At 40.4% G+C, this 24,606-nt stretch overlaps 2 protein-coding genes across 11 annotated transcripts in view; one reads left to right on the forward strand and one right to left on the reverse strand.

Moving 5' to 3' along the window:
- The window catches only part of SRPK2 (SRSF protein kinase 2), a gene marked incomplete at its 5' end in the record, with an annotated part of 223,919 nt that overhangs the window by 136,083 nt on the left and 63,230 nt on the right, over nt 1–24,606 (forward strand). For all 10 annotated transcript variants that reach the window (XM_079932073.1, XM_079932074.1, XM_079932067.1 and 7 more), the window contains one exon: nt 17,051–17,202. In XM_079932073.1, coding sequence (XP_079788199.1) covers nt 17,051–17,202 — 152 coding nt within the window. The remainder of the gene's footprint in view (nt 1–17,050; nt 17,203–24,606) is intronic.
- On the reverse strand, nt 270–10,888 carry LOC307191312 (V-type proton ATPase subunit e 1-like). Its single transcript, XM_079931284.1, has one exon. It carries the CDS (start codon nt 5,717–5,719, stop codon nt 5,318–5,320), a length of 402 nt encoding a protein of 133 aa, XP_079787410.1. The 5' UTR covers nt 5,720–10,888; the 3' UTR covers nt 270–5,317.

Raw genomic sequence — 24,606 nt, forward strand, 5'->3', positions numbered from 1 at the left:
AAAATATACATTCATTATTTGTTTTAACTCATGTTTACCAGTTTATCAATCACCATTTTTTCTTGTAATTTAGACCTTCCTTCCTCATCGTTTCATGTCTTCCTGAAATCTATTCTTTAGAAGTTTCTTTAGAAGAAGTCTGTAAATGATAAACTCAGTTTTTGTTGATTTGAAAATACCTTTATTTGTTTTATGTATACATGTTTTCCTTCCTTCCTCCCTCCCTTCCTCCCTTGGCTGTGTTGGGTCTTCGTTGCTGCGCGGGGGCTTTCTCTAGTTGCAGTGGGTGGGCTTCTCGTTGCGGTGGCTTCTCTTTGTTGCGGACCACGGGCTCTAGGCGCGCGGGCTTCAGTACTTGTGGCGCACGGGCTTCGTTGCTCTGAGGCATGTGAGATCTTCCGAGACCAGGGATCGAACCCGTGTCCCCTGCATTGGCAGACAGATTGTTAACCGCTGTGCCACGAGGGAAGTCCCTACGTGTTTTCTTTAGCCAGTTATATAACTGAAAATGACAGTCATTTGGCTCTTGGCACTTTGATGATCTTACACCACTGTTGTTTGACTTCTTTCTTTTGTGACCACTAGTGACGGTGTAATTGTCATTTCTATGTAGAAAATCTGGCCGTTTTTCCCCTGTTTTTTTCTCTTGGCTTTGGAGTTCTTCAGTTTTATTGTTCTGGAGATTTCTCCTTGTCTGGAACACTTTGTGCTTTCTGAATTTGAGATGTATGTTCCTTATCAATTCTGGACAATTCTTAGCTCTTCTTTCTTCTCCCTTCTTCAAGAAGCCCAAAGAGTAGATTGGTTAGATCTTCTCATTCTCTACTCTACTTCTCAACCTTCCGTCATGTTTTCAATCTCTTTCTCTTTCTGTGATACTGGGTTCGCCAAAAAGTTCACTCAGGTTTTTCCTGTTTTACAGTAGAACCCAAGGAAACTTTCTGGCCAACCCAGTACATCCTAGATGATTTCTTCAGATCCATCTTCCAGTCTCTTGTTTGTTGTCTAATCAATCAATGAATTTTAAGTCTCATGCTTTAATTTCCTGCTTGTGCTTTCATTTCCTTCCTTTATTTCTATCAGTATGATATTTATTGTATATTCTGTATTTCATAGTACTAGTATCTGAAGTTACTTTTGCTGTTTATTATTTCTTTTGGCTTGCTCATTGGGTATTGTTTCCTTATTTATTTGGTGATTTGAAAAAAAATTATTAAATCACACCTGCCCAACCCAATCTTAACTGCTTGGAATCCCAGTTAGCCCTGATTGAGGATGCATTTCTCCCAAGAGGATTTGTTTTTAACTTCTTCCAGGTGCCCAGGGATGGCAGTGACCCGGAAGCACTCTAAGTTAATTCTTGGCTTGGGGGTTTCAGAACTAGCAAGGTATAATAATAAATTCAAATGCTAACTCTGCCCAAGGAGAAGCTTGAGATTGCAGATTAATAGGAGAGATTTCCCCTACCTCTTTCGTCGAGAGAGTTTGGGTATCCGAAATTCGACTCACTGGTTGATCCTAGTTCTTGTTTCTCTAGTCCTATCTCTTCCTAGAACCTGTCTTTGGATAGCAATTGTAGCTGGAATCCTAACCTTATTCTTGAGCCTCTCCCATTGGGTTTGGATTTGGTGCTTGCAGAATCTCCCGTTTCTCTGGGAAATGTTTTTCTGATAGCTTCTTTAGGTATCCACCAGTCTCTGAAAACGGCCATTCCTACAGGAATAATATTAATGTGCTTCAGCATTCTTGAAGAACTATAAATACAATTCCTATAGTAAGGTTGGTATTAGTGCTAATTGAAACAACAGTCTTAAAAAATTAAGCCATTTATCTAATATTGAAGAATGTGTATGGCTGAAATTATAAAGTTTGAAAGAGGCAGAACGTATTGCAGTGGACTAATAACTCTTCAGATGACCAAAACTCTCTGCCAGCAATTGTAAATTTTGTCTTCCACCTAGGGGAAACAGTTTTTAAGATGGGAACTCTTCTGTTGTGTAAAGTCCATTGAAACCTAGTTCACAAGAAAGTCTTTGAGGATTAGGCTTAACTTTGTACTTGTCAAAAAAGACCTAGTTAGAACAAGTCATGTGTTACTGGAGAATGTTTATTAAGCAGTTTGCTTACGTGTTAACTTTTTAAAATCTATGTTAGACATCTTTTTTTCCCCCCAAAGATGGTTATAGCAGCAGTACAACCCATTTTGTCATATTGCCTTGTAGAAATATGTGATAATTAACAATAGAGATGCTTCTGAAACTTTCTTAAATCTCATAACCAATCGTGATTATAAAATACATGAGTTTAGAAGCAGAGAGGTTAAGAGGTAGATTGATGCTGACCTTTGCATTAGCACAGTTACAGATGAGCAGAAAGGGCCAGAGGTCTGATAGCGCTGTCATGCATAATATATCAGGGTGTACCTCCTTATTATTCACAGCTGGAGCCCTGAGGAAACAAGTTCATGGTAACCACACACCAGAAAGGTGAGAATAGGACGTGAGGATTAACCTTTATTGACTGCCTACCACGTGCACAGTTACCATACCAAGGAATTTATGTATCATCCCTTTTAAATTACCATAAACCTCTGACTTTCTTGAGAGGCTCAGGGAAGTTGTCACTGACTTGAATTCTCGTGGATTTTTAAGTGATGGAACCGGTATTCACACTAACCCACAGGCTTTCTACCAGAAAACTGCATGTCGTTTGGAGCTGGACTTTTATCCTAGCTTTCCAGCCCTAGACAGTTCATTTTGTTGTTCTTTAGTAAATTCTCCCGAGATGCCAAGGGTGGGGGAGGGGGGAGGGGTGGTGGGGTCAGAGATAGGAACCACTTTCCCAGCATCCACTTTGCCTTTCCTTATTTTTCTTTCTTGTCTTTATAAATTAATAATTAGTTTCAGTAGCCGTGCGCATGGTGCCCAACTGAAAAAGTATGAAAGGAGTATAAGGAATTTTTGAAAAGTTAATTCCTCTCCCTGACCATCAGTCATTGAGCTCCTTTTCCTGGAGGAGAGCCATTATTGTCAGTTTCTTGTTGCTCCCACCAGAAACAGTCCGTTACCATGAGGTGCATGCATTGTGTTATATCTGTAAAACAAATGGTACGCGCCATACACAAATGCGCTGCGCCTTTGTATTTATCATTGGCATATCTTCCATATTAGTACATAGAGGACAGCCTCTTTATTTTCGTGTAACAACTTTATTGAAAGATAATTTATGTACCATAAAATTTAAAATGTGCAATTCAAAGATGTTTCAGTCTACTCACAGAATTTTGTAACCATCACCAACCACCTAATTTTAGAACATTTTCATCACCCCCAAAATAAATTCTGTACACTTGAGTAGTTACCTCCATTTCTTCCCACCCCCTCAGCCATAAGCGGCCACTAACCTACTTTCTCTCTATTCTGGGAATTACATGTAAATGGAATCATATAATATGATCTTTAGTGACTAGCTTCTTTGATTTACCATAACGTTTTCAAGGATCATCCATGTTGTAGCATCTATCAGTACTTCCATTACTTTTTATTGTTGAGTAATATTCTATTATATTACTATTTTGTTTTATTTATCCATTCATCAGTTAATGGACATTAGATTGTTTCTGCTTTGGGGTAGTACAAATAATGAGGCTAAGAACATTTATGCGCAAGTTTTTATTTTTGATGTATGTTTTAGCTTCTCTTGTGTATATACCTAGGAGTGGAACTGCTGAGTCATATGGTAACTGTTTAATCTTTTGAGAAACTGCTTCTAGTTTTTCAAATGGTTTTCAAAATGTGTACATCATTTTCCTTTCTTATAAACAGTCTGTGAGGGTTCTAATATTTGCATATTTTTGCCATCACTTGTTAGTATCTGTCTTTTTGATTATTGCCATCCTAGTACGTGTGGATTCGTGGTTCATTGTGGTTTTGATTTTTGTTTTTCTGATGGCTAAAGATGAACATCTTTTCTAGGAGTTTTAAATAGTTTTAGGTCTTAACATCTGGGTCTTTGATCTACTGTGAGTTAATTTTTGCGTGTAGTGTGAGATAGGAGTCCTGCTTTATTCTTTTGCATGTGGGTGTTCATTTATCTCATCACCTTTTGTTTAAAGACACCGTTCTTTCCTTATTGAATGGTCTTGGCACCTTTGTTGAAAAATCATTTGATGGTAATGTGAGGGTTTATTTCTGGACTCTCAGTGCCACACTCTGTTGATTACTGTACCTTTTAGTAAGTTTCGAAATCAAGAAGCATGAGTCTTCCAGTATTGTTCTTTCTCAATATTGGTTTGGCTATTCTGGGTCATTTCATTTCCATATGAATTTTAGTAATGGCTTATCAATTTCTGCAAAGAAGCCAACTGGTATTTTGATAGGCATTGAATTGAATCTGTAGATCAGTTTGGGGCATACTGTCATCTTAACAGAATTAAGTCTTCAGTCCATTAACGTGGGATGTGTTTCTGTTTATTTAGATCTTCTTTAATTTCTTTCAGTAATCTTTTCTAGCTTTGATAGTATATATTTTGAACTTCTTTTGTTAAATTTATTCCTACGTACAGTTGACCCTTAACACGGGTTTGAACTGCTTGGGTCCACTTATACGTGGATTTTTTTTATTAGTATGTACTACAGTACTACACAGTCCACAGATGGTTGACTCTGTGTATATGGAGGAACCACATACACAGAAGGCCAACTATTAAGTTGTACTTCGATTTTCAGCCATGCTCCAACCCTCTAATTGTTCAGTGTTCAACTGTATCTTATTCTTTCTTTTTCCATGGAAAGCAGAAAAATAATTTATTCTAAAAGATAGCAGAAATAAGAAATTCATCCTGAAAATATACTTTGGTATAATTCTGGTGAGGCAGATTTTTCCCTCTGAACATGTTCTCCTACTGACTGCCCCACTGGAGTCTTATTGCCTTGTAACAGTTCTTAAACATTTCGCTGATTCCCATGTTGAGAGCAGGCAGGAGCCATCTTCAAATCCACAGGTTCCAAGGAGAGAGTAACATTATTTCTCCGAAGAACAGCACTTTCTATCTCAGAAGAGTACATAAACATTTTATGGAGGCAGCATACTTTAGGTTAAATAGGTACATCATTCATCAAAGTGTAATAAGAAAGGTGACCAGAAAAAATACTGCATTGTAGAATAAGGCATTCAAATGTGGTGGGAACATTTAAGGCAGTTGATGGCTAAAACGGTTGAGTTAAGGAAGGTGGTCTGGGTGTGGAGGTGACTTTGCATCCAGAGGAGTTCTCTTTGTGGCCTCAGTGACTGAGCACGGGCGAGCAGGTCTTCTTCCTCAAGGCCAGTGATGCTTGAGGTACCAGATGGTTTCATTTTTCAACTGTGGTCCAAAGAGAGGGTTGAGTTGGGCCAGAATTGCAATCAGCCAAAAGAGATAGTGGCAAACTGAACAGGTCACCAATATGGTGATGATAACTCCCCGGTTGGGACCCTTACAGATGAACCAGGGCACCAGGAAGCTGATGAAGCCACAGAACATGCTCATCATAATGAGAGGCACCGTGAGGCCGGTATATGCCATGGTTGCCACCGGAGCTCTGTGTTTTATTCTTTTTGATGCTATTGTGGATGGAATTTCCTTAATTTCATTTGCCTCATTTTTTATAGAAGAGTTATGTTGTATGCATGTGCCATAATCTATCATCATGTTATTAACAAGTCTCCCATTGATGGACATTTAGACCCCAATATATTGCTATTTACGGACATTGTCACTGTGAGTATCAGGTGAATTCCAGTAAGGAGGTGTGCTGAGCTAAAGGATATTCAAATATTGGAATCATCTGTCAAATTAAAAATGAATATACTCTTCCTGTTTATAATTTTACAGCTAAAATTTCCAATGGTGGGCTGTATAAAAAAATGTTCCAAACTCTTTTCAGTTAATTTTGTTTACTTATTAAAAGTAATGATATGCTAGAGGAGGTTCACGTTGCTAAAATGTTGCCTAGAGCAGCACTGTCCAGTAGAACTTTCTGTGATGATAGAAATGTTCTATTATCTGCACTGTTCAGTACCATAAGTCACCAGCTGTATGTGGTTCTGGCTGCTTGAGCCCTTAAAATGAGGCTAGGGTGACGGAAGAACTGAATCTTAAATTTTACTCTGTTTAATTTGGCTAGTGGCTATTGTGTCATATAATTACAGTTGCTTTTTGATTTAAATCTTGCGGAGGTGTGCAGAAGCCATGTTCAAAGTGGTACATCTTGCGTTATTTCCTGAGTAGCAGGAGGAAGTTGTTCTAGTTAAGTTTCATCAACATACAGGTCTTAGTAAACAATTCTCCCCCCACCCCCCGCCGTTTTTTTTTTGTAGTGGTGGTTTACCCTGTACCCAGCTGGCTTCAGATTGCCTACAAACAGAGCCTTTTAGATAGAAACACACGGGTTCTTAGTTTGCTAGTTTTTGTATGTATATCTCGTCCTAATGTAAAAAGGTAGGCTTATATGAGGTAAAACTTACATATTCTCCAAAATCTGTCTTTGAAATTTATGGATTTATCTTGGTGATTATGCTCTGGGTCACTGCTTGCAGGTCATGAACCAGGAAGGCTAGAATCTGTTGGTGGTTTGACTAACCTTGGTATGTTAGCTCTTAACTAGGCGTTGCTCTTGTCTCTTCAACCCCTCAGTTCTCTTTGGCACTCTCACATGCTTGGAGAGGCATTGTTTACCAGCTGTTTACTCATGACCTCTGTTTCTATTGGCAGCCTAAACCTTTATTTTTTAACTATAGATTCTATATACCAAGCAGTCCACCAAGGATGTCCACAATGCTGGACATCCCACATGCCCCTCAAACTCTGATGAGCTGAAACAGAAGTAAGCTTTCACTGCAAACCACTCCTCCTCCTGCTGCTGTGTTCTCTCTCCAAATTAATGGTAACACTATCTTACTATCAGAAACCTAGGAGACAGACACCCACCTCCAGCAAATGAATTACTGAGTCCTGAGTTCAGGTTTTCATCATTTCCTCCTGCGACACCTCACTAGTTTCCCTGCTTCTGTCTTTTATCCTTTCCACCCATTCTGTATACCAATTTCATATGTTTTTTGCAGAGAGCAACTCTCTGGTCCTAAAATTGTGTTTCAGTGGCTCCTACTTGCCTTAAGGATAGAGCGCGAATCCCTTAGAACTGTGGGTCGTTCCTCTGTCAACTGGCTGCTGCTGAACCTCTTCCCTGTCTCCAGCCACACTGGACTAGTTTAGGCCTTTGTGCCTCTCATCACCCTGTTCCTGGGCCTTGGCCACCCTCCTCCACCCCCTGTGCCTCATTCTGTTCTGTCTCTAAGATCACTCCCAGCATGTAGATGTTTCTGGCTCAGCCCTCTGCCACCTCCTCCTCTATAACAACACTTGGAGCAGTTATATTCCTATATTCTTGTGTTTACAGGCATTTCTCTAGAGCCCTCTTGCTAGACCATGCATCCCTCAGTGCCGGGCTCCTTTGTGCCCCGGTACACGTCATGGTGCATGCTATACGCCAGGGATCCCCAACCCCCGGGCCACGGACCGATATCAGTTGGTGACCTGTTAGGAACCGGGCCGCACAGCAGGAGGTGAGTGGCAGGCGAGTGAAGCCTCATCTGTATTTGCAGCTGCTCCCCGTCACTCGCATTGCCACCTGAGCTCCACCTCTTGTCAGATCAGTGGCTGCATCAGATTCTCATAGGAGCGCAAACCCTACTGTGAACTGTGCGTGCGAGTGATCTAGGCTGCGTGCTCCTTATGAGAATCTAGTGCCTGATGATCTGAGGTGCAGCTGAGGCGATGCTAGCACTGGGGAGCGGCTGCAAACAGAGATTATCATTAGCAGAGGGGTTTGACTGCACAGAGACCCTGATAAATCAGCTGCCTACAGAGTCATATCAAAACCCTATCAGTGAGTGGCAAGTGACAAGCTGCATCTTATGGAGTAGACTGGACCTAAGGCACACACTTCAGGTGTCACTGTCTCCTGTCACCCCCAGGTGGGACCATCTAGTTGCAGGAAAACAAGCTCAGGACTCCCACGGATTCTGCATTATGGTGAGCTGTATAATCATTTCATTATGTAGTACAATGTAACAATAATAAGAAGGAAAGTGCACAATAAACGTAATGTGCTTGAATCGTCCCGAAACCATCCCCCCACCCCATCCCATGGAAAAACTGTCTTCCACGAAGCTGGTCCCTGGTGTCAAAAAGGCTGGGGACCGCTGTTATATGCTATTCTGAGTATTTGTGGAATCAGTGGATACCATTTTTACATGCTTTTGGGCTCTGGATTAAACTTTTCTGTCTGCCTTTCTCTTCTTCAGTAGTAATAACGTGTACTGCCAGGCCCCACACTGTTTTATGAAATATTAATAATACAGGTGGATGAGAAGTCTATAGCTCCGTCATACATATGTTGTTAGGTGGTCAAGTAGTCAACTCGTTTGCTGTCTAAGGTGTAGTTTAGTTGGGAAGCAGGTGTGATTTACTTACATCTTCACTAACTATGTTCAGTGTTCTAGAAGACGACACAGTCTTAGTAAGACCATGTAAAGTGTCTGGCTTGGAATTATGATTGTTTCTGTTAGAATTTGGGGAATAAGTTTTTGTTTTCCTTTCTTTTTTTTTTTAACTTGCCTGTGCCCCAAAGAGAATTGGCTGTCACATTCTTATTACCCAGCTTCTTAATTCCTCTGATCATTTCAATTATTTAAAAAACCCCAGATTTGGTTGAGGCCAAAATCTGATAATTTAAAATGAACTACTCTATTACTTATTGAGAACTTGGCAGCTCTATTCATTTTCTATTGCTGCACAAATTACCACACTTAGCAGGTGAAAACAATACCTGTTTATTAGCTCACAGTTCTGTAGGTCAGAAGTTAGGGCTGCACAGGTGGCTGATTTCTCACTGGACTGAAACCAAACTGCTGGCCAAGGCTGCAGTTCTCATTTGGGGATTGGAGTCCTCTTTTAAGATGACTAGTTATTGGCAGAACTCTTCCTTGCACTGAAGTTGTTGTTATCCTTCTAGCTGTTGGCTGGGGACCACTCTCACTCCTAGAGGCCACCCGTAATTCCTTGCTCTGTGGCCCTAATGGGCAGTTCCTGACATGAATGTTTGCTTTTTTGCAGGTTAGCTCAAGCACGCCCCTGACTTTTTCTTTGACCAGTCAGAGAAAAACCCTCACCTGTAAAAAGGCTCATGTGGTTAGGTTAGGCCCACCCAGTGTATCTGCCCTTTTGCCATATAACATAACATAATTACAAGAGTGATATCATATTCACAGGGCTACCCACACTCAGAGGAACAGGGAATTACACAGGGCAAGGGTCATTGGGGCTCAATTTAGAATTCTGCCTACCACAGCAGACACTTCACATTTAGGTTTGATTTATACAAAGTTTAGAAATTCTCTTTTCATTGGAGAGGAATACATGAAATCATTGTGGCTTTTTCCTCCCTAGCTGTGTGACTTTACCCAGTGCTACAGCAGCTAGCCTTTTTAGATAAGCTATTTTGAGAGAAAGTGTATACTGATTGATTCTGTCCTTAAGTAGAAATGCCAGATTGCATGTTTCTCAGGCTGACAATTACCACCAAGAGAGGAAGAGTGAGAAGGAGGGTGGGAGGAAGAGAGTGAGTTTTAGATTTAGGCTGTCGACATACGAGGAAAGAAAAAGAAATTTGACTTTATGTGAATGTCCCTAGAATACTACCTGAAGAAATTGGTTTGGGATTCCTTTTCTTTATGTTTTGGTTAAAGATTAACTGAATTAATTTCTTAAATGGTGTCAGTTGCCATTTAAGCTGATAACAAAGGAAAGTACTTCTTTTTCTGCCAAATGTGAGGTTTACTTCTTTTTCTCTGCTGGAATGGAAAAGAAATAGCAGCTGGAAGGAAATCAGAGAACTCCCATCTGGTTGCCGTGGCAATTTAGAGCAGATGATGTATGCATTTTGCAAGGGTCGTTCAGTTTTTTCTCACTTTACTAATAGAGCAAATGTACATGAAAAATATAATATGAAGTCGATAAGCATGATAAAATAATCTTAGTATTCTAATGTAATATTTAAAGAAAAATATTTTGTTTTTAAGAAGATGTTGGGGGTAGGAGTTTATTATTTTATTTTATTTATTTTTGCTGTGTTGGGTCTTCGTTTCTGTGCGAGGGCTTTCTCTAGTTGTGGCAAGCGGGGGCCACTCTTCATCGCGGTGCGCGGGCCTCTCACTGTCACGGCCTCTCTTGTTGCAGAGCACAGGCTCCAGACGCGCAGGCTCAGTAGTTGTGGTTCACGGGCCTAGTTGCTCCACGGCATGTGGGATCCTCCCAGACCAGGGCTCGAACCCGTGTCCCCTGCATTAGCAGGCAGATTCTCAACCACTGCGCCACCAGGGAAGCCCGAGACTACTTTTAATATGTCACAAGGGCCTGATAGCCCTATTTGGAGTAATGATTAGAATATTTAGTTATGTTTTATGTAGGGCAAAATAAATATAGTTCTTTGTGAAAAATATGAATGACTAGTTGGAATTTTGCTTTCTAAATTTTTTATTCCAGTCACTGAGTTGGTACATTTTCTTATGTATACATACACGTTCTGAAATTACTAGTGCCTTATAGAAACTTCAGATGATTAGATAGACTCTCTACTTTTTACAGAACTACATGTTATTTTTCACTGTGAATGTATTAGGCATTTGTAAAAGAGACCATGCATATAGATTGCTTAAATCTAAATGTAGATATTTATGATTTTTCTTGGAAGCATATACTTTATTAAGGTATAAGGTGGATATTAAAAGGTATTATATAGTCGTATAGGCTTTTGCTTTTTAAAAAACAGCTTTTTGAGGTATAATTCAAATACCATACAACTTAGATTTTTAAAGTATGCAGTTCAGTATTTTTTAAGTATATTCACATGGTTGTATAACCATCACCACATGAGAACGTTTTCATGCCTCCTGAAGAATCCCCCTTATCTATTAACAGTCAATTTCCACTTTTCTCTTCCCCTGCTCCCAACTCCAAGCAACCATTAATACACTCTACGAATTTCCCTATTCTGGACGTTTTGATGTAAAATGGCATCATTCAACGTGTGTTCTTTTCTGACTCGTGTTTTTCATTTAGCGTAATGTTTTCAAGGGTCATCCTTACTGTAACATGTATTATCAGTACTTCATTTGTTTCTATTGCTGAATAATATTACATTGTAAGGATATACCACATTTTACTTACCCATCTATCAGTTGATGCACATTTGGGTTGTTGCTGCGTTTTATCTATTCTGAATAGCACTGCTATGAACATTTTTACACAAGATTTTGTGGGGTCAGATGTTTTCATTTCTCTTGGGTATATACCTAGGATTGGAATTGCTGGGTTTCATGGTAACTCTAAATTCAACCTTTTCGGAACTACCAGATATTCCAGAACAGCTGTGCTATATTATACTCCTGCTACAGTAGTATGATGGTTCCAGTGTCTTCATTCTTGACAATACTTGTTGTTGCCTGGTGTTTTTTTTAATATAACCATTCTGTTGGACGTGAAGTAGTATCTCATTGTGGTTTTGACTTCCCTCTTCCAATTGACTAATGATGCTGAACATCTTTTCATGTGCTTATTGGTCATTTGTATATCTTCTTTGGAGAAATGTCTGTTCTACTTCTTTTCTTTAATTTTTAAAATTTGTCTCTTTATCGTCGTGTTACAAATTTCTTTTTATATTCTAGATACAAGTTTGTTTAAAGCTGTATGATTTATAAATATATTCTTCCATTCTCTGGGTTGTCTTTACTTTCTTGATGGTGCCCTTTGAAACGCAAACGTTCTCAATTTTGTTCAAGTCCAGTTTTATCTTTTTTTCTTCTATTGCTTATGCTTTTAGTATCATATCTAAGAAACATTGCCAAGCCTAAGGTAATCAAGATTTACTCATATTTTTTCCTGCAAGTTACTAATTTTTTTTTTTTTTTTTTTTTTTTGTGGCGTGCGGGCCTCTCACTGTTGTGGCCTCTTCCGTTACGGAGCACAGGCTCTGGACGCGCAGGCTCAGCAGCCATGGCTCACGGGCCCAGCCGCTCCACGGCATGTGGGATCCTCCCGGACTGGGGCACGAACCCGTGTCCCCCGCATCAGCAGGCGGATTCTCAACCGCTGTGCCACCAGGGAAGCCCTCCTGCAAGTTATTATTTTTTTAAAAAATATTTTAATTTATTTATTTGGCTGCACCGGGTCTTAGTTGCGTCACGCGGGATCTTTTAGTTGTGGCATGCGGGATCTTTTAGTTGCGACATGCATGTGGAATCTAGTTCCCTGACCAGGGATCGAACCTGGGCCCCTGCCTTGGGAGTGTGAAGTCTTAACCACTGGACCACCAAGGGAAGTCCCAAGTTACTAATTTTGAGTTAATATTTATGTATTTATGTGAGGTAGGGTTACAACATTTTTTTGTATGCAGATAGCCATTTGTCCCAGTTACATTTGTTGAAAGACTATTCTTTCACCATTTAGTAGTGTTGGCATTGTTGTTGAAAATATTTATGAGTTTTCCCCCCCACGGCTTATGTGCTTCTAGTAATTCTTTTTTTTTTTTTTTCTGGCCATGCCGCATGGCTTGCTGGATCTTAGTTCCCTGACCAGGGATTGAACCCAGGCCACAGCAGTGACAGCGCCAAGTCCTAACCACTGGACCACCAGGGAACTCCCTATTAATTCTTATATGTAATAACTTTTTTGGTTTGTCTTTTGAAATAACTTCTTGATGGTTTTCAATAGGATTAGTGAAAGTTGTCTTTTTTTTTTTAATCGCTTGATGTATTTCATGAGTATACACTTGGTGAGATCACCTCTTGATCTTTTAAACAGTTGAGATTTAACCAGGCTTTGAGGTGCTGTAGAAGCCACCAGAGACCAGTTTGAAGAAGGCAGCCTTTAAAGACAGTGTGGCATCATTCTCTCTTACGTCCGTCTGCCCTAAGACAAATTTACTGTGTTTTTCCTGTGCAGTAGGCAGTAACAAGGCTGGATGGGATGAAAAGGAGTCAGTGATTGGACTGTAACATTTGGTAGTTACAGTGTACTTATCTTACTATGATGAACTGGGTAATTTGAGAGTTGGTGATAATTGGTGTGAAGCAGGTTACTGGGAGAAGCCTCAGAAAAAAATATTCACTGATATGACCAGGAATCTCTGCCAAGACAGTCCTCTGCTATTGTTGAACCTGAGGGTCTAGAGTGATGCCATCTAATAGAAATGTAATGTGAGCCTCATTTGTAATTTAAAGTGTTCTAGTAGCCACATTTAAAAAAAAAAGATGAATTTAATTTTAATAATTTATTATATCCAAAACATTATTATTTTAACATGTAATAAATATGAAATTATCATATATATATATATGTTGTTGTTGTTTTTCCAGTACGTGGGCCTCTCACTGCTGTGGCCTCTCCCGTTGCGGAGCACAGGCTGCGGACGCGCAGGCTCAGCGGCCATGGCTCACGGGCCCAGCTGCTTCACGGCATGTGGGATCTTCCCGGACCGGGGCACGAACCCGTGTCCCCTGTATCGGCAGGCGGACTACCAATCACTGTGCCACCAGGGAAGCCCCAATATAAAATTATTAATAAAATACTTTACATTTTTTTGTACCAAATCTTGGCAATTCAGTACGTATTTTACACTTAGAACACATCTCAATAAGGACAAGGTACATTTTCAGTGCTCAGCACTCACATGGGGCCAGAGGATAGCAGAGTTCTAGGTGTTTTGATATGATAGCCAGTCAAGATATTACATCAACATTACTCAACTTCCTCTGTATTTCAAGGTACCCTGACTCATCCCTTTATCTTGATAGAACTGGCTTTGCGGGAACTATCTGCCTGCCTGTTCAGCATGGCCCTCCCTGACCCCAGAGGGTCTGAGAATTTTGTTAAGCAAGTGACGTGGCAGCTCACCAAGAGACATACATTATGATAAAGATACCCAAGCCTCTCAAACTAGAGAAAATGGGCATGTGAAAATTAGAATCTCTTCTCCCTTATCATAGATACAGTCTGTTCCATTGAGGTAAAGGTATATGTAGCAAATGCCACCGATGAAGTGGTGCTCACATGGGCATCATTTTGCCACCACTCCCCTCCCCTCCCTCCCTCCCCCTCCTCCCCACTCATTTGTCAGTGTCTGGACATAGGTTTTTTTTGGTGATGATTAAAAAATTTTTTATTGGAGTATAGTTGATTTACAATGTTGTGTTAGTTTCAGGTGTACAGCAGAGTGAATCATTTATACATATACATATATCCAGTGTTGGTTTTTTTTAAGATTCTTGTCCCATGTAGGCCATTACAGAGTATTGAGTAGAGTTCCCTGTGCTATACAGCAGGTCCTTATTAGTTATCTATTTTATATATAGTAGTATGTATATTGTCAATCCCAGTCTCCCAATTTATCCCCCACCCCGCTCATCCCCTGGTAACCATCAGTTTGTTTTCTACATTTGTGAGTCTACTTCTATTTTGTAAATAAGTTCATTTGTACCCTGTTTTTTTTAGATTCCACATATAAACGATATCATGTATTTGTCTTTCTCTGTCTGACTTACTTCACTTAGTATGAGAATCTCTAGGTCCACCCATGTTGCTGCAAATGGCATTACTTCATTCTTTTTTATGGCTGAGTAATATTCCATTGTATATATGTACCACATCTTCTTTATCCATTCCTCTGTTGATGGACATTTAGGTTGCTTTGTCTCTGGACATGTGATGATCACAACTGACATGTAGTGGCTGGAGGCCAGGCTGACAGCGTTCTCCAGTGTACAAAACAGCACCCACAGCTGTGAGTTTCCTGGCCCAAGTATCAGTGGTGTCGATCGTAGCAGCACCCTGCAGCAGTGGAACAAGATCTTCTAGTCCTTCCCTTTTCATTAGTTGTTACATAGTCTCCACAGGGAATATGTGTTGTTGTTTTTTGGTTTTTTTTTTTTTAATTTAGAGAATCTCTTTATTTTTTCATATGAAATTTCTTAGGAAGAAATAGTCAACATTGAAAGTATTTTTGGTTGAGCAAATTTGTCAAATAGATAGATTCCACCCCCAAGAATGGGTCATGTAAATCTTTTCTCTAACCTCTTCCCTTTGGGGAAGCATTGAAACTGGTGCAGTTCCTCTCCTACCTCCCCTTCCTCAGGCCTCTTTTTGCATAAGGTCTCTTGGGATTTCTTTGGAGGTCCTGGCAGTGGTGTTGGTGTTTGGTTGTGATGACTCCCTTTCAGTACTCCATCATGAGGCATGGTTAATTGAGAATGTTATCACCACCATTGTCCTAATGTCTGTTACCTAAGGAGCTGTAACTTTGAGTCTCCATAAATTGTAGCAAGTAGAAATCAGTACAAGTCATTTTCAGATTATAAACATTCTTTAGTTGTCCTGCCAAAGGTAATCATACTTGCCAGGGTTGACCTTTAAGGTTACCTGTGAGATGTGATCCCCACCCCATCCTCATGACTGCTGGTGTTTCTACTGCCTTCCTTCGTTTGCTGTGGCACTTGGAGTTTTTGGTGGCAACCCACATAAATGAGCTGTAACTACCTTAGGCTGAAGGCAGTGTGCTAAAGGCTATTTGGGGGCTCCTAGATTTGGCAAGAATTTAGAGGTTCAGCTTAGAAAGGGGCAAGTCCTTTGACCCTGCCTTTTACTAGCAGCTAGGATGAGTTTGCACCCTGTGATGGCTGACCTTCTCAAGCAAGGTTCCACGGCTCTGTGCCCTAGGCTGTACCACAATGAGGAGAGAGGACTGGAGCCAGCCTTTCATTGTGCAGGGAGTAGCAGTGTTCCAAAACGTGCTTTTAGAAAGGGAGCATCAGTACTGGGCAGGCCAAAAAAATGGCGATTATCTACCACATCAGTGTCTGTGAGGTTCCCCTTGCTCCCCAGACTAGAGGCCCTCTGTTCATGCCACTGAAACTGCCTCTGGGGAACAGTCCATCAGCCGAACCCCCTTGCCCCTACCACTCGGTATCTTTTCCCTCCCCACTTTTTATCTGTAGAGCTGTGGCCAGCTCAGGGAGAGCAGTGGTGGTCCTGTTGTTAGGGCAGCTTGCAGCTCAAGAGAGGTTCTGCATCCAGTTGAGACTGTTGGTTCAAGATTCCCCATTGGGATATGGCTAGAAGGAGCAGTTACATTTTATAAGTGAAAGCTTGATTTTACAGAATTGCATTATGAATGCTTTACTTCTAAGCAAATGTATTTAATATATCCTGAGTTATTCTAGATATCTGAAAGATTTACATCTGTAACCTCTTAAGTTGTTTATTTGTTTTTAGTATTATAGGTTTTCCTGTCTTTTGTAAAAGAGTGTACTAAACATTTAGCCTTTTTGTAACAATTAGAAATAACCATTGGAAGTCTTACATTGATGTATGGATTGTATTTGTATTCGACTGCAGTGGGTGTTTTCTTTGTTTAATTTCCAGTTTGGGACAGTGTTCTTGTCTTGCTAAGCAAGGTGTACATTACAGTATACATTAGTTGGCTTTTATGAGTTATCCAGGAAACCTAACCACATTCCTGCTGTTTCTATGGGGAAAGGAATTCTGATTTTAAAATGATGGAAAATAAGCCCTTTTTTTAAAGTCTAGGGTTGCTTTCCTCTGTCTTTTTCTAATCTCTGGGGGATGTGTTCTAACTACTAAGGCTGTGTATCATGAGAGGATAACTCTTTTTCACTTACAATTCATAATATTATCAAGACTTAAGAAATAATGACGCTTGGAGTGAAAACGGGCCTGCAGAAATATTCCTTGGTTAATAAGGGTAGTCACCCCCCCGCCCCCCACTTGTGTTTTGAAGCAGTACTTGAATTCAGCTAAAGTGGCTGAAGTGACGTTAATCAGCATCTCTTCTTAGTGTGTGACAAGTTTTATTTTTTCCCATATTAAGAAACTCTCAAGTGTATTCATAATGCAGGATTTACTTCTGAGTAAACAGGAATTGTCCTTCCTCTGTTTCAGGCCGGAGCCTCAGCAGAAAGCTCCCTTGGTTCCTCCACCCCCGCCCCCTCCACCACCGCCGCCTCTGGCAGACCCTGCGCCCCCGGAGCCAGAGGAGGAGATCCTGGGGTCAGACGATGAGGAGCAGGAGGACCCCGCAGACTACTGCAAAGGTGACGAGCCCGCGCGCCACGCGCCCGCCGGCAGAGCACGGGGGCTTGGTGATGCCAGCTCCCTGGTCGTTGTTAAGTTAGCCTCTTGCTGTCCGTATCGTTGAAAACTTCTAGATCATTAAGAGTAGAATGCTACCTGAAAATATAAGAGATATCAGGAGGAAAATTTGTAAGGGAAAGAAAATAAATACATGTGTGCGTACATATGCTGAGTACTTTCAAGAGGATTTAAATCTGCTGGTAGGATTAAAAAGGTGGTATAAAGCAGGACTATTAAAGATAAACACAGAGTAAACCATCTGCGAAGAGAAGAGCACAGAAAGTAGAGGGTACGAAGGCCCTACGGGAGGAGCCAGTTAAACTGCTGTTCTCTGCATTGGATTTGAGCTTCTGGGCTGCTAAGACTAATAAGGAACTGTTCCTTTCTCTGCGCAGCACTGAGTTACATAGTATTCATTGTGTGTGGAATGAAAGTCGGTCCATTTGTTTCCTGGCGTTGTACTCAATGAGAAAGACAGTTTGTGGGTTCTGCCATTGTGACGTAGTGGATTATGTTTTCAGCTATGATTTCACGGATACATACAAGTTATTCAAGTAGAGTATTCTTGTATTGATGTTTCGTGAAGCCCAAGAGCATATAGCTAAACTCCTAGAAGGCAAGCATGTTGTGTGATGAGTATTGAAAACAGTTTGATCCAGACCCCATACTCTGTGTAGACTGGATCCCAGGAATCAAGGCTAAAGGAAAGGCAGTGCATTTGCTGCCTCTTCTTACTCACTTGGACTTTAATTCCCTCTAATGGAAAATTATCACAATCTGAATTCTTAGCTTCTGAACAGTTGATGAGACATTTATCTGCTACAAATTAAGGAAAAGATTCTATACGGCTTAAGAATAGATGGCAGGAGATGCGCACATGTTCAGGCCATAAAGCATTAATGACTCTTCGGCTCTATTATATCTTAGTGTCAGTTTATCTAGTGATTGCAGGCCCTTTGTGTGTTGGTTAACGTTAGATACGAGAAAGCAAAAGTTAATATTCTGCTCTGAAAAGTTTAAGAAGGAATCTTCCGCTCTAACGTGATTTTTCCATAGGTGTAGATTTCTACACATAGAATCATGTTTTCCTTAGAAAATGGAATGTTGATCCTTAGCATTTGTACGAGTAGTGATTATGACCCCAAAGGTAAAGATCTATGCCTTTTAATATGGAAAAGAAGATGTTTTCCATCCTCCCTCTTAATCTGCATTTCTTCGTTTGAAAATGAAGTTATTTGAAGAGGAAATGCGGACAACTGTCTTGATTTTGCTGCTTAGGCCAAAACATTAGGTTGGTGTGAAGGAACTGTTCTCTTCAGGTCATGGGCTCCCCACTGCTGGAATGAGAATATTTGCCTCACAGGTGGCTCTTTTGTGGTATAGACCATAACAGGTGTTTAAGATAACTGACAAATGCTTTCAAGGGGCCCATGGAGTTGATTGGGAATGTCCGGGAAAATAACTGCCCCCACCCCCCAATAGAATAGATAACTTTCTATCTATTCTGGAAACGGTTGAATTTAAGTTACCAACACGATGCTTTATCATCCCTGAGTACTTTAGTATGTTTTGCCTACAATCAAGTACATTCTCCTTTGTTAACCACAATACAACTATCAGGATCAGGAAGTTAATGTTGATATACTTCTACCATTCAGTCCTTGGACTCCATTCAGGTTTTGTCAGTTGCCCAGTATTGTTACTTTTGTGAAACCGATCCATTGAAGAATCACATTGCATTTTGTTTTCTTCTTCCCTTAGTCTGGAACAGTTCCTTAGTCTTTTCTGGGCTTTTATGGCTTTGACATTTTTGAAGATGTAGGCCAATTGTTCTGTATAATGTTTTCTCATTTTGGAATACCAAAAAAGTGTTGTTCTGTGAGAAGTGTTCTTCTCATTGAATCCTATCAGATACTACATGGTTTTGATTTATACCAATACAGTTGATGTCAATCACTTGTTCAGGTTGGTGTCTGCCAGATAGCTCTACTGTAAAGTTACTCTTTACCTCCTGGTAATTAATAAACATTTTGTTGAGAGTTACTTTGAACCTTTGTAAATATTCTTTTTTCAAGAAGTTTACTTCCTTCTTCCTCTTCTTTCTTTCTCTCCCTGTATTCTACCTATCCCTCCCTCCCATCCATCTGTCTGTGTATCTCAGATGTACTCATTCATAGATTTCCTTTTTACTCAGTGGGTTATAATCATTTACTCTCCTTATAAGTTTTAATGCTTAGATTTTCCCAAACTGGCCATTAGGAGCCCCTTCAGGTTGATTCTCTGTCCTTTTGAAAAGTTCATATCATTCTTTTTTGTTCTACACATTATTTTTTCACTTAGTATATATTAGAAGTCACTCTGCATCAGTACGTATAAAGCTGTGTCATTTGTTTTATTTATTATTTTTTTAGTTTAGCATAAATGTAAACCTTTATTTTTTAATTTAATTAAATTTTTTTTTTACAATTTTAAAGGTTACTCTCCATTTACAGTTATTACAAAATATTGGCTCTATCCCCCATGTTATGTACAGTATATCCTCGAGCCTGTCTTACACCCAGTAGTTTATACCTCCCACTCCTCCACCCCTGTATTGCCCTTACCCCCCTCCCCACTGGTTGTAACCATTAGTTTGTTCTCTGTATCTGTGAGTCTGCTTCTTTTTTGTTTTATTCACTAGTTTGTTTAGTTTGTTGTATTTTTTAGATTCCTCATATAAGTGATATCATACAGTATTTCTCTTTCTCTGACTTATTTCACTTAGCACAGTGCCCTACAAGTCCATCCATGTTGTTGCAAATGGCAAAATTTCATTCTTTTTAATGGCTGGCTAGTATTCCACTGTGTGTGTGTCTGTGTGTGTGTGTGTTTATACCTTGTCTTCTTTATCCATTCTTCTGTTGATGGGAAAAGTCCCTATCATTCTTTAAATCCTTTCTTACTTTCAAATAAGATGTTCCTCATATACACTATTGATACTATGTATAAAATAGATTACTAACGAGAACGTACTATATAGCAGCGGTCCCCAACCTTTTGGCACCAGGGACCAGTTTCATTGAAGATAATTTTTCCGCGGACCGGGGGTGGGGTGGAGGGATGGTTCGGCAGTAATGCGAGCGATGGTCAGCGGCAGGTGAAGCTTAGCTCGCCCGCCCACCACTCACCTCCTGCTGTGTGGCCCGGTTCCTAACAGGCTGTGGTCCGGTACCAGTCAGAGGCTTAGGGGTTGGGGACCCCTGCTGTATAGCACAGGGAACTCTACTTAATGCACTGTGGTGACCTAAATGGAAAGGAAATCAAAAAAGAGGAGATACATGTATAGCTGATTCATTTTGCTGTATAGTAGAAACTAACACAACATTGCATAGCAACTATACTCCAATAAAAATTAATCAAAAAAGAAAAAAAAAGAAAGATGTTCCTGGTTCATCTTGTATTATCTGTACGCCAGCTCTGGAATCAGCTCTCTCCACAAGGACCCCTGGTTTCTTTTAATTAGGAACAGTATTTAGAAAACAAGATCTGGGCATTAGATGAGATGATTACTATTGAGGTGTCACTGCTTCTAGGTCTCTTAGCACAGAGCTAAGTACATACTTCCTTTATGTATATATTTCTAAATATTTATTTCTGTTTTTATTTATACATATATTACAATCCATGAGTTTAATATATCTCATTTCCATTGTAATGCTGGAGGATTCAGCTCAGTTTTATCCTTACCATGTCTATAGTTTCTTTCTTTGGCAGTAAGAGACTGGGCTGTCATTATCCTCATTTTGTTTACTGACTAGATTAATTTCCTTGTATGTCACTGCCGTTTTGGACATGTCTCCCCTCTCCTCAACACCTAGCCTGTCCTTAGACGTCCTTTGTCGCTTGGCACTACCTAAGGGCTGTGGAGTGAGAGCTCAGGAAGAGGGAAGAGGAGGGATGCCTTTCACAGTCTAAGGGTATGTTTTGCTTAGTCTGTGGAGGTGGCTTGTCTCTCTTCTGTCACTTCACATCTCTTCTTGTTTCCTCTGACTTCATTCTTGGAGAACCTCTGCGCCACCAGACAGTTCTTAATAGTCCTGAAATAAAATAAAACATTAACAGACACAAAATATACCACATCTTTTCTCTCTCTTTACAAAAGACATTTTCGTTCATCATAGGAGTTATAGGTATTTTGGGGGTCGGAGTGTGGAAGGTCACCTGGAATCCCATCACCTACCTTTAGCTGCAGTAAGCATTTGGGTTCCTGCAATTCTGAATCATTCATGACGAACCAAATTGTATCTTAACTTTTTACCTTCTTTTTACCTCTTTACCTTTTCAAGTCTTTCCTTATTCAAAGCTTGTGAAACTTAATGCCTTTTTAACAAAAAGGCCACTATTTAAAGTTCTGATATTGCTAATGCATTATTCTTTGCTCCTTTCTATTGTACCTGGCAGTCTCTGTGGCCTGGGAGTCTTCTTTTCCTTTCTTCATAGCTAGCATGTTCCTACCCACGAGTCCAGAGGGGGAGTATAGACTTTGGAGTCTGAAAGAGCTGGGTTCAAAATCTGACCCTGTTGCTTTCCATTTCTGTATCCTCGGACAAGTTACCTTTGCTGTAGGCTTTATTAGTTTCTTCATCTATAATATCATCTCTCCATATAATAGAATATGTAACAACACCTATCACTGATGATTTTTTGAGGAATAAAATGAGATAAATATGTGAAGTAGGGCATACTACCTGATACATAGAAGATTCTTAAGAAATACGAATTTTATTTTCCTTAGTTCTGTTTTTGTTCCATCATTCTCTTCTCGGGTGTGTCCCCGTCTGTACTTTTGTGCTGACCCCCTTAGCGGTCTTAGCTGCCTCGCTTGTGGTGTGCTTGTTTCTCTGGCCTCTGCAGACAGAGTGGTCAGCACTGCTTCTCTCTCTCCTTGTTTTTCTATGTTACCTCTGGTCAGTTGTCTGGGACAGGAACTGTAGCAGCAGGCTGTGTGGTTTATTCCGACTTTTTCTTCCAAGCCCAGAGTATAACAAGGTTCAGGCACAGGGTCAGCCTGTAAACAAACAGTTCTAGGAGGCCCTTGTGTAATATTGTACTTGCTTGCTTTTTTAAGCTGAAAGCCTCTTCATCAGGGCAAAACCTCCTCCTCTGGGGAGATTTTAGTCTAATGTGGGTTTTCAGAGTGTGACCTGTACCACCTGCATCAGAACGTTTCTAGGCTAGACTCTAAGTCTTGAATTTGAATCCTTGGGAGTAGAACCCGGACTCCCAAGTATTTAACAGGTTCATCCAGTGATTTTTCTGCACATTGAAAGTAAGGATGGCTCACCTGAGGCATGTACCATTCCTCTAAAACTCCAAATTTGTGACTAAGAGAAGTGACCCTTCCCGTCACTTCACACTGTGTGACTGATTTGCCGTGTAAGGGGAATTACTGCTTTGAACTACCTGTGTTCTAAAATTTCCCCAGAACTCTCAGCACGTATTTACTCCAAGGACGAGTAAATGGTGGAAGTAGGAACATCGCTTTCATGTATCATGCTTGCCTGCACTGACTGACTCCTCAGAGATCCTGTTTTGTGGCTCTGCTAAATCATTTTTAGATAAGTTGGCACCTTGTATACAGTTTATCACTTGCATCGTTTCTGGAGACATCGATTTCAACATAGTTGTGCTCTGACTTGGTAGTGAAGCGTGTCATTTCCTTATGCCTTCTTTGAATCCCTATCACATCTTATTTAGGCCTCTTCCTTTATCACCCACAGTAGTCTCCACTCCCCACCCCCGTAGCACTCATTATGATGTGTGATTATATATTTATTTTTGTGTTTGTTTCTGAGCTCCTTCTCCTCAGTCTGAAAGATTTCTTGTGGTCAAGGGCTGTATGTTTTGTTAATCCCACTGCATTGGAACCATCTACTGTGCAGTAAGTATTTCTGTTTGGGTGAAGAAATTGTCCCTGGTGTTAAGCTTCAACTAAGGGCAGGACAGCACTGTTGTTACCTGCGTATCTGAAAAGGCGTGTCAGGGTGAGGAGGTTGACAGGCCATGAAGGACACACAAATCAGAGTACAGACGCTTCATTTCTGCTTTAAATTTTCTTAAAATCATCCACAGTGCCCCTGAGCTCTTCTGTGGGAATTTGGGAATATCTCCTTCAAAACATAGGATAAACAATATGAATACTTGCACACTAGAAAAATGTCAGGTGGCTTCCTTATACCCAAATTGCCTTTACCCATGTGTGTTCACTTTCCATTTGTGAAAAATTTACACAGGTTGAATTTCACTACATCTCAGAATTTAATGTTGGTGGTTATAATTTCTTATTGGTCTTGTTTCTCTCCCCAGAATCTATGACTTAACGACTATTTTATAACTTCAGGTTTTTTGTTTTTTGTTTTTTTAAGAAAAAAAAGCAATATACATTACACAAAGTTGCCTTAGAAATGGTGTCATGTAGCTCAAGTATTTTATGACAGTGTAGCCTTTTTAATTTTTTTTTTTTACAGTAGGTCCCTGTTGGTTGTCTGTTTTATTTATTTATTATATATATATTTTTTTTATGTGGACCATTTTTAAAGTCTTTATTGAATTTGTTACAGTATTGCTTCTGCTTTATGTTTTGGTTTTTTGGCCCCGAGGCATGTGGGATCTTAGTTCCCTGACCAGCGATTGAACCTGCATCCCCTGCATTGGAAGGCGAAGTGTTAACCACTGGACTGCCCGGGAAGTTCTTGGTTGTCTATTTTAAATATAGCAGTGTGTATGTGACAATCCCAAACTCCCAATCTATCCCCACCGCCCCCCTTCTCCCCTGGTAACCATAAATTCATTTTCTAAGTCTGTGGGTCTGTTTCTGTTTTGAAAATAAGTTCATTTGCATCTTTTTTTTTTTTAGATTCCACATATAAGCGACATCATTTATTTGTCTTTCTCCGTCTGACTTACATCACTTAGTATGATAATCTCCAGGTCCATCCAGAAATGTAGTCTTTAGTTTCTGTTCTTTTTTTTTTTTGCGGTACGCGGGCCTCTCACTGTTGTGGCCTCTCCGTTGCGGAGCACAGGCTCTGGACGCGCAGGCCCAGCGGCCATGGCTCATGGGCCCAGCCGCTCCGCGGCATGTGGGATCTTCCCGAACCGGGGCACGAACCCGTGTCCCCTGCATCGGCAGGCGGACTCTCAACCACCGCACCACCAGGGAAGCCCTGTTCTTCTTGAGATAAGTAAAAGATAATCTTTATTCATTCACAGTTCTTTTCCTTAAAACCACTAATGCTGCATGAAAATTCACCACGGTTGTATGCGTTTTTAAAAATTAGTAGGCTTAAATTGGCTTACTTGAAGCCTTGAGAAGAGACTCTGCT

This window comes from Stenella coeruleoalba (assembly GCF_951394435.1).
Source record: "Stenella coeruleoalba genome assembly, chromosome: 9".
Classification (NCBI taxonomy): domain Eukaryota; kingdom Metazoa; phylum Chordata; class Mammalia; order Artiodactyla; family Delphinidae; genus Stenella; species Stenella coeruleoalba.